The sequence below is a fragment of the Lolium perenne genome, chromosome 3, assembly GCF_019359855.2.
Source record: "Lolium perenne isolate Kyuss_39 chromosome 3, Kyuss_2.0, whole genome shotgun sequence".
NCBI classification, from domain to species: Eukaryota; Viridiplantae; Streptophyta; class Magnoliopsida; order Poales; family Poaceae; genus Lolium; species Lolium perenne.
This window is the reverse complement of record NC_067246.2, coordinates 97,633,578-97,643,666: the sequence shown is the minus strand read 5'-3', so window position 1 is coordinate 97,643,666 and position 10,089 is coordinate 97,633,578. Positions and strand designations below refer to the sequence as shown.

The window sequence follows — 10,089 nt, the reverse complement described above, 5'->3', positions numbered from 1 at the left end:
GTAAAAATCCAAACCGAAAAACTCGAGTTCAGTCTTCCGAAAATATGTTTACGGGTCGCAAAACGGCTGGCGCAGAACAGACCCCGTAAACTGAAACTGAAAAACGAAATATTCCAAAAGTCATCATCTTCTTCACAAGAACTGTCCCCGACGCTGCCTAGATCTCCCCGGACGGGCCGCCGCCTGTGTCCTAGCTGTAGCCGCGAGCTTGGAGGACGGCCGCGCACGAAAGAGCTGAGAGCATCCCCACTCGTTGGCGCTCCCCACGCCCAAATCCGGCGAAATTTTCGGCCGGATTGGATCAATTTTTGGCATAGGGGGCAGTATATTTCCAGTCGTGTGTTCCCCAAGCGGCGTTTCTCGGGGAAAAAGAGGATGGCCCGGGGAGTCCGGACGAAAGAGGAGACACGTGGACGTGGGCGGTTGGTTTTGCTTCATCCGGAGTCCCCGAGCGCTCCCCGGGGGGCTGGGGATGGCGTGGGATCGCCGGATGAATTTAGGCCCAAATCCGAACGAAATCGAGGAACCGGGGGCGGGACTGGACCGGATTTCGCCGTCCGAATGTAAAAAACGGCTCGTGGGGGCTTCTCGGGGAGACGAGTGGAGATGCTCTGAGCGCGGATTGAGCTGGGTAGACTCTATGCACATCAATCATTAAACTTAAATACTAATATCACCATGATTGCTTGCTCAGCCGCGCCGACGGAGCCTGGGCATGCTAGCTCTTGCCCAATTAAAGTCCAATACTAATCAATCGAAAGGCTAGCTCTTGCCCAATTAGACTCCAATACTAATCAATGTTGCTGCTTGGCCGTGCTGCGCTGCTGTTGCTTGCTCCGCCCGCGTCTTGCTGCTTGGCCGCGCTGCTAGCTGCTGACGCGCCGCCTGCTGTGTCCGTCCGCCGCGTGCGCCGCCTGCAGCCACGAGCTTGGTCAGCGACGCATAATTTTAACACAGCAGCTAGAAATCATCGGCTGGAGGTGGTTGTACGGACGGCGATGCTGGAGAAGCAGTGAGAAATCCGTTCAGTTTTGGGCCTGTAAACTGTCTTTGGGGTAGGGGTCGAGTGTTAAACTTTTCGGACCCCTATAAAAAATTTTCGGGCCGGACAGCGAGTTCAGTCTCTGTTCTGCGCGCGTTTCGGCCCGAACCCATAAATCTGCCGGAAAAGTTCAGTTCCGGCGGGATTTACTGGCTCTGTTAGAGATGCTCTAAACAAAGCCGGCACCGATCTCACCCAACTGAAGCGCTAAACGCCACCACAAGCACGTGGCGTGGAATATGTGTTCGCGCTCTGGCGCTCATATGCTATCCGACGCTGCTTTTGATCGTTCGTCCATCTTATCTGCCTTTTTCTCCAGTGCCCAGTGGATCAGATAGCAGGAGAGGGTGAGCATGACGGAGGAGGCACATAGATAGCATGGGCCGGCCACGTATCGTCGAGGGCCAGTAGGCCACGATGGTTTTTGTAGTTTGTACGCCAACACAACATAACTTGTCTTCTTCTCCCTGAAAACAGGCCGACCTAGCTGCTACAAAAGAGTCTTCTTCATCATGGCGATGAAGTGGTCAACTGGATACTAGTAACCATAGCTCGCTAGCTACCATGCATGAAGTGCTGTTGATTGCGCGAATTCCAGAGTGCAATAGACCGTTAGTGTTTTGCACGGCAACGCTAGCCAGCCAGCAACATGGGGCTTGCTTGATTTAAAGAAATCATAGCATACGAGTTTTGTAGAATTTGCATCTATACAAATAATTTCTATGTGCATCTTTTGATTCGTAGGATTAGGAATTCATAGGAACTTTTATTATAGGATTGCATTTCACTATGTTTTGGAGAAAAATTTCCATCCATTTAAGCCTCATGCAACAATTATTTTGGCTTTGTCGTGAATTAAACGTCACTTTTCAAAAATTTATGTAGGTTCTGATCTCTGAACCGTGACATTTAATCCTATAGTTTTCTTATTTCCGTGTTATAAGAAATCATAGGAATCAAACATGCCGTATGTTGTTTGTTGTCGTCGCTCGTGACGTAGAATTTGTCTAGATGAGGAAGTTTATTGCTGTGTTTCTCAGCTTGTTCGTGTTATCGTGTGCCTGAACCTGAATCCTTCGGTCCCATTTCGTGATGGCGTTCAGCTGGGCATGGGCAGCCCGGCCCGGACGACCCGGCCCGAAAATCCTGAGCCGGGCCTGGTCGGGCTTGCACTTCGGGTTGGGCTCGGGCCTTTATTTTTGTACATTTTAGCCTGGTCGGGTCGGGCTTCTAGGGCGGGCCCGGGCTTTTTTCTTGTTCGGGCCGGGTTTGGGCTTATATTACAGGCTGATGGTCGGGCTGGGCCGGGCTCAGGTCTAACTTTTTACTGGCGGGCTTTTTAAAGCCTGGCCCGGCCCAAACTTTGCCTAGGTGTACTATATCTACCGCAGGTACTAAGGGCATCTCCAGCGGCGCGATGCAAACGGACGCTGAGCGACCGTTTGTGTCCGCCGTGACCGGAAATGCGTCTGGCACCACCTCCAGCGGGGGACACAAAGTGACCGGGCCGTCCGCGGAGACGCAAACCTGACCCAAATATGCGCCAGGTTTGCGACTCGGCGGACGCTGCGCGGACGCGCAAAGTATCCGCTCGGTCCTCGCACGGGCCCGCCTGGCAGCGGCACAACTGCTCCATCTTCCGCGGCATTACTTCTGGGCGGCGCGCTGCAGCCTTTGCAGGGGCCGCGTTAATGGCGTGCCTCGGCTTCCGCGAGCGTGCGCAGCTAGTAGGCGTTGCACTGGCAGACCATTGAAGGCGAGATGGCGTCGGAGCCTCTTAAAGGGACGCTGCCGACGCCCATTTCCCCGACCAAAACCATTGCCAAAATCCCACAGTATCCACCACACCGACGCCATGGGGAAGAAATGCTGGCCGTTCCGGAAGACGAAGAACGACCAGGAGGCTAGCGGCTCGCGTTCCAGCAAGAAGTCACTGGTCGGCCGGTATGTCCGCGTTGACCTCGCGCGGCAGCTATGGGAGGAAAATCGGCCGGTACCATGGCCGGACGCGAACTTGCCGGGAGGGGGCTGGTACCTGAACTCGCGGCGCGTGCCGGTCCCCCCCGTGCCGCGCGAGGGTCGAGAGCGGTGGGACGAGGTGCGCCGCCGCTGAGCGATCTTGCCGCCGGATCTGCGGGAGGATCCGGCGTACGCGCTCAACTCCTACAACTGTATTTCCTTCGGGACGTGGCAGTTTGACGCGCGGCGCCGCGCTGCCTACCTCGCCGACGTAGACTACTTCGAGCGCGAGATCGCCGCCGAAGAAGAAGAGAACGACCACGAGGACGCGGACGAGGACGGCGATGAGGACGAGGACGGCGATGTGACCATGCCGCAGTACGACCACGACGACAGCGGACCAGCATGGGATCCGGAGACCCAGCCGCCGGACATTTCAGAGGAGGAGGCCATTGCCATGGCACTGGCCAACAGCTAGCTAGCAGGACGAGCTCAACGAGCTCGCTTTGTGGGACGGGCTCGCAATCCAGCTCCGCGAGTCAACGCTCGTGCAGGGGAGGCCGGCGACTCCTCCGGCCACGCCGACGCGTTCCAACGTCCGCGCTCCGCCTGCTGCTCCAGCGTGGGATCCCTGGCCACAGTCTCCTGCCCCGTGCGGCGGTACCTCCTGCACCGCCGGCGTACGAGCTTCCATGGCCGACGCCGCAGCTGATTGACCTCGTCAGCGACGACGACTAGTAGACAGCGCGTATTTTAGCACGCCTTTCTGGCTTTTTTATGTCCTTTTTATCATGTAAATTATGGCGTATGAATAAAAAAAATTATGCGTCGTCGCTGGAGCCACCCCCAACGCAAACGGACGCCCGGACGGTTTCGACCATTTGGCCCGACGCAAACGGACGCCCGAACGGTTTCGACCATTTGGCCCGACGCAAACGGACACGACACGTCCGTTTGGACGTCCGAAATGCTTCGCGCGGCTGGAGATGCCCTAAACCAACACATGTTTCTTATATCAGTGCTACCCAATTCGTTGCGGATGTTGATTTGGTTTGGAACAGAGTTTTCGTTGTATAATCTAGTGTTTGTTGCTCAGCCAATACTGAATAAACTGCAGACAACAGTAGAGCGTGATACACAAGTACCAGTGGTACGCACATCATGGGCGCATAGGACGGCTGGACCTGCCCCGCCACGCAAGCCGCAACAAATACTCCACTCCACTAGCCAGGAGAGCAGCAGGGTATTCAGGCCGCAGCAACGCTCGGGAACAGGGCTCGTGTCCGTTTCCTTCGCGGCCACTTCCCTTCCCCGTGCCCAGGCACAAATATCGCCACCGCCATCCTCCTCCCAGTCCCATCTTCTTCTTCCCCCAGCTCTTCTCCGCCGATCCAGTGCCGCTCGTGTAGTTCACCCACGCGAAAAGCGTTCGCCGTTCGCGCCGTCTGGCCGCCCGTACCTCCCACCGCTCCAGCAGACCGGCACGGGGCCGTGCGGATAAAGAGCCATTTTTGGAGCTCCGCTTTTGGAATCGGCACCAAAAGGGAAACGGGAGATCCGGCCGCCCCCTTTTGGCCGATCGGTCTGCCTCCGCCGGTATATACGGCCCCATCTTTTCTCGGCGCGCGCGTGCGTGCGTGCCCCGTGAGGCGGCAATTCAAGGGAGGAGTTTCGGTTCTTGGATGGTCGTTGCCGTCCGGCCGGACCGCGCCGACCGATGGAGTTCTGGCCGGAGTTCCTGGCGAGCAGCGGCGGGCACGAGTTCGTGGCGGGGGGCGTCGGCGGCATGGCCGGCGTGCTGGCGGGCCACCCGCTCGACACGCTCCGCATCCGCCTGCAGCAGCCGCCGCCGCCCGCCAGCCCCGGGATCACCACCCCCGCCGCGCGGCTAGCTGCGCGGCCGCCCTCCGCCGTCGCGCTGCTGCGCGGCATCGTCCGCGCCGAGGGCCCCTCCGCGCTCTACCGCGGCATGGGCGCGCCGCTCGCCTCCGTCGCCTTCCAGGTCAGCAAAGTTTCCATGCCTCGTCTCGTTCGTTCGTTCCAACGTAGAATGTCTCACACGCGATCAGACCGGCGTGTGCGTGCGTTTACGGGAGGCCGTGGGTTGTTTTGCTTCGTCTTCCTTTTTCCAGTTAAAGTTAGCTGACATTATCAGTTTCGACAACAAAGTTTGTTCAGATCAGACACAGTAGATGCACGCGACGCCAAATCTAACGAAATGGGCTGGTGATCGGTCATAGGACGTCGCCACGTTACACGCCACTGCTACAGAAATATCGTCTTTTCTTTTCTGTTCTCCCCTTTTGCTTGCTTGTCGCGTTTGGATTCTTCTCGCAGTTTTGCAGCCTCTGCCTTTGCTTCCGTAGGATGGCAAAATAGCAACCGGGGATGAATACAGAAAAACACACACACGCTTCAACAGCGAGTAAAACGTGTTCAAAAGGTTCAGTGCACTCATCGAATTATCTGCAGTGTTGGCAGCTTGGATGAGCAAAACAAGATGGTCGATAGGACTTCCACGTGTGTACTGTTGTCCTGCGTCGCTCTCATTCTGATGGTTCACATGGTGTGGCCTTCTGATCCGTGCAGTTGTAAAGGCTCGCTGAGGCACCCCTTTGTTTGTACTCACTCTGTTCCAGAATAATTGACGCATCTTACTCTAGGCATTGTAATTTTGAAACTTGAGTGCGCTCCCTCATACCCCTAATATGATGCGCCGCAGCGCCGTGCAAGTGCAAGTCAAACTGCAAATTTTGATCACACGTATAAATAATATTACAAAAATCTACTATACCATATGCACATTATATGAAAATATATTTCATGATAATTCTAAAAATCTTAGTTTCACATTGTATATGGTTATATTTTTACCAATATAAATGCTCAGACTTTGACCAATTTTTATATTCCAACATATTTTAGGCACGAGGGAGTATTATACTTGTACTAAATATAGTACTCTCTATGGCTGGGTCATTTAATTTTGGCCGGAGTAGGCTCATTTGTGGAAATTCAGTAAAAATTACCCAAGGCCAGATTTTCTAATTAATAGGATGATTAATTCCCTGGAAATAGAGCATCTGCTCCCGCTCTTAATTGCCGTAATTAATACTGCCTCATGCATGAGATACTCTTAGGCTGCTCATAGTGGGGAGTAACATAAGATGGTGTCATGCACAAGTTACTAGTTCATGTTACCACCTTCATAGTGGAAAGTAACTTAGGCTGCTCATAGTGGGGAGTAACATAAGGTGGTGTCATGCATAAGTTACTAGTCCATGTTACTACCTTCATAGTGGAAAGTAACTTAGAGATGGTATCATGCAAAACCTCATTTATTAGTTTGTAGACTCATTTTATCTTGGGGTGTGTGATGTTATGGTAACATAGCTAGTTACCACCTCCCTCTCTTTCTTCATTTATTGCTATGCCATGTCACCAAAACACCTTGAAATGTGTGATGTTACTACCTAAGACTAGTCACAATGGGAGTATCATAAGTAGTATCATGCATGCCATATTGGCAAAAATCTGATGTGGCACGCCAATTAATGAGGTGAGAGATGAGAGTGGTATCATAATATGATACCGTATCATAGCACGTAAAACTAGAAAACTTAATGGCAAACACATCATGTACACACATTTGCATTGAGATTCTACAAAACATTAAATATGATGATACTATAATACTATGCTATGATACTATGCATTGTGGGGTTAGTATCATAAACTAATATCTTGTGCATGATAATAGTGTATGATACTTCCCATTGTGACTAGTCTAAGTTACTCCCACTATGAGCAGTCTTAGAGATGATAACATGCAAAGTCTCATTTATTAGTTTGTAGACTCTTTTTATCTTGGGGTGTGTGATGTTATGGTAACATAGCTAGTTACCACCTCCCCCTCTTTCTTCATTTATTGCTATGCCATGTCACCAAAACACCTTGAAGTGTGTGATGTTACTACCTAAGTTACTCCCACTATGAGCAGTCTTAGTTTTCGTTTCAGGAGGTTATCCTCTCAGTAGTCCGTTTACTTCTCCGGTTCAGTATGGATAAAAGCAAGTATAATAAGGCACAGCTGGCTATAATAGATAAGATAAGGTATAACTGGCTATAATAGATAAAATATTATAATTTGCTTAGTTGGAGAAGAGAGATTACGAGAGAGAAGGAAAGTGGGCTCTTATTTAATAGCCAACTCTAGCACGTGCTCCTAGGTACTATGAGACTAAAAGGGGGGACATGTACTACCTCGTTTCAAGGAATAAGGCGCACACGTATTTCAAGATGAACTTTGACCATAAAAGTTGAACAACAAAATCTTGATTATATTATATGTATATAGTATCGTTGGATTCATATTGAAAAGAACTTTTTAATGATGCTAATTTCAAACAAACAATATTTATCTATTTAAAGTAATTCTTGGTCAAACAAAAAGCTCGTAAAACGAGGGCGCCTTATTCCTTGAAACGGAGGTAGTATTGTAAAAGTACTACTACATTTTTATAGCTTACTACATGCTAGTTATAAGTTGACTATAGATGATGTGGCAAATTATTGTAGCCGGCTACTAGCTACACTATTGTTCTTGCTCTAATCCCAAGATTACCTACAAATCCCTATATTTTCTTTTGTCTTGAATAAGAACTTTCCATCATCCTAGTTTATTTTTAGGTAAGAGTGGTTAGGCACCAAATCCCCTTTCATACCCAAACCGCTTAGAAGTCGAAGTACACCAGAACTAAATAAGGCCTCAATGGGCTGCCTGCAAGCGAAGTGATTGCCGGGATGTGGCCCTTTCCTGTAGATTGTTCGCCTTGCAGCTTTAACTGCCACGGGAGATAAACAGTGTTGCTAGCGCCTTAAACATAATTATCTAACCAATTGCTAAATACCTAACCTCTCTATCAAAAAATAAGTGTATGTTTGGACACATCTTAAGTTAAACTTTATTACTTCCTCCGATTCATATTACTTGATGCTAATATAGATGTATTTAATTAGACATATTTTAGTTATAGATACATCCATTTTAGCATTAACTAATATGGATCGGAGTAGCTTTGATCAACTTTCTACTAAGAAGTAGCATCATTTATGATATTAAATTATTATTACTAGATTTATCTTGACATGTAGTTCAATATAGTAATTTGATGTCATGTATGTTGCTATTTTATTTTGTAAAAACTTAATAAAAATTTAAAATGTTTGACTTATGAAAAAGAAAAAAACGTACACTTATTCACGGACGGAGGGAGTAGGTCTAGTAAGCCAATAAACTGGTATGGAGTACAATATTTCTTTTTAAAATGGGGTAGAAGATTTGGCCCAATCTATTAATTAAGCAGAAGACAATTACGGACTTATATCTTAATTAACGAAAAATAGGGCGAAAATATGCTTTGATGCCTAAGATAGATCATATACGTTTTTAAGTCTGATTTGTTGTTGCATTCTTCTTAAAACTGTAGTTGTTGTAAAGCTAGGATGTTGCTCCAGAAGCCTGCATTTCACCCCTGGAACGTCACATTCTTTGGTCTACATTTGTGTGGTTGTACTCATGGGAGTATTGGACGTACTATAGTTCATTTCTACACGTCAAATGATTTCAGTTGAACTAACAACGGCTACGCTGTATTCGCAGTAGAATCACGTCAGAGACTGACATGACTTCCAAACATTCTGTTTCAGAACGCAATGGTCTTTCAAGTCTACGCGATCCTATCGCGGTCGCTCGACTCTCGGACGTGTACCTCCAAACCTCCTTCCTACACCAGCGTGGCGCTCGCCGGCATCGGCACCGGGGCATTGCAGACGCTGATCCTATCCCCGGTCGAGCTCGTCAAGATCAAGCTGCAGCTAGAGGCCCCAGGGCGGAGGCACCGCGGTCCGGCGAACATGGCCCGGGACATCTTCCGGAGGGAGGGCCTCCGCGGCATATACCGCGGGCTCACGGTGACCGCGCTCCGGGACGCGCCGTCGCACGGCGTCTACTTCTGGACGTACGAGTACGCGCGGGAGCGGCTGCACCCGGGCTGCCGGCGCACGGGGCAGGAGAGCCTTGGCACGATGCTCATCTCCGGCGGCCTCGCCGGCGTCGCAAGCTGGGTCTGCTGCTACCCGCTGGACGTGGTGAAGTCGCGGCTGCAGGCGCAGGCGCAGACGCACCCGAGGTACCGTGGCGTCGTTGACTGCTTCAGGAAGAGCGTCCGGGAGGAAGGGTTCCCGGTGCTATGGCGCGGCCTTGGCACGGCCGTCGCGCGGGCGTTTGTCGTCAATGGCGCCATTTTCTCCGCCTACGAGCTGGCCCTGCGGTTTTTGGTCCGCAACAACGGGCAGACGATGCAGGTTATGGAGGAGCACTGAACTGGCGAGATCATGGATGCAACTCCACCCACTTGCATTGCAAGATTGGAGCTGCTGGCGACATGAGCCCGGGTTGTCGTGTTGTACATAGGGTAGTGTCCAATGGAAGTGGCTATGGAGTCATTACCATTACAGCAAGGTGTGATTTTCAGGTAGGGTTTTGGCACTATATGTGTGCTGCTTGATGACGACGATTAGTTCTCCCAATGTTTTGGGAAATGCTACTACATACAGTAATATACAGCAAAACCATTCAAGATCATGAGTGAATGACCCGGTGTCGGATCAATTAGCTTTGATTAGAGCTCTTGGTGTTCTGTTGACCTTGTTCTTGTCTGACGTGCTATACTTGCAGTTGCAGTATGTGAATCACTGCAAACTCAGGATTCAGGAATTCTTCTGTACTAAACTCATGCGTGACAGTGCAGTGATGCATGGAAATGCGGAATTTTATTTTTCTCAAAAATAAGAAGGAAATGCAGAATTTTCTCAGTAACTCTCACTGACAAGGAAAGAGTGTTGTTTTCAGCAGCTTTTTTCGAAAGAGCAGCATGAGGCAAAACGGAGTAGCTTTTCTACAGAACACTTGTGGACGATATGAGAATGCCATTTGCGTGCAATCTTGCGCCACTACTTGTGGCAAATTCCGTTCGTTTACTACAGCCAAACAGCTGTATATTCTGGTTCCAAAAGGATCACGCTGA

At 50.0% G+C, this 10,089-nt stretch overlaps 1 protein-coding gene across 1 annotated transcript; it reads left to right on the top strand.

Annotated features, from left to right (window-relative positions):
* The first annotated feature begins 4,218 nt into the window (after window positions 1-4,218).
* LOC127341959 (mitochondrial arginine transporter BAC2) lies at window positions 4,219-9,647 on the top strand. Its single transcript, XM_051367900.2, has 2 exons — window positions 4,219-5,003; window positions 8,711-9,647. The coding sequence occupies exons 1-2, from the start codon at window positions 4,719-4,721 to the stop codon at window positions 9,383-9,385; spliced, it is 960 nt and encodes a 319-aa protein (XP_051223860.1). The 5' UTR covers window positions 4,219-4,718; the 3' UTR covers window positions 9,386-9,647.
* Window positions 9,648-10,089: the final 442 nt, after the last annotated feature.

Excerpts from the sequence above, each read along its gene's own strand:
- LOC127341959 (XM_051367900.2), top strand. The coding sequence starts at position 4,719 with ATGGAGTTCTGGCCGGAGTTCCTGGCGAGCAGCGGCGGGCACGAGTTC. Across the intron at positions 5,004-8,710 it reads TCGCCTCCGTCGCCTTCCAG|AACGCAATGGTCTTTCAAGT; the intron begins GTCAGCAAAGTT and ends ATTCTGTTTCAG.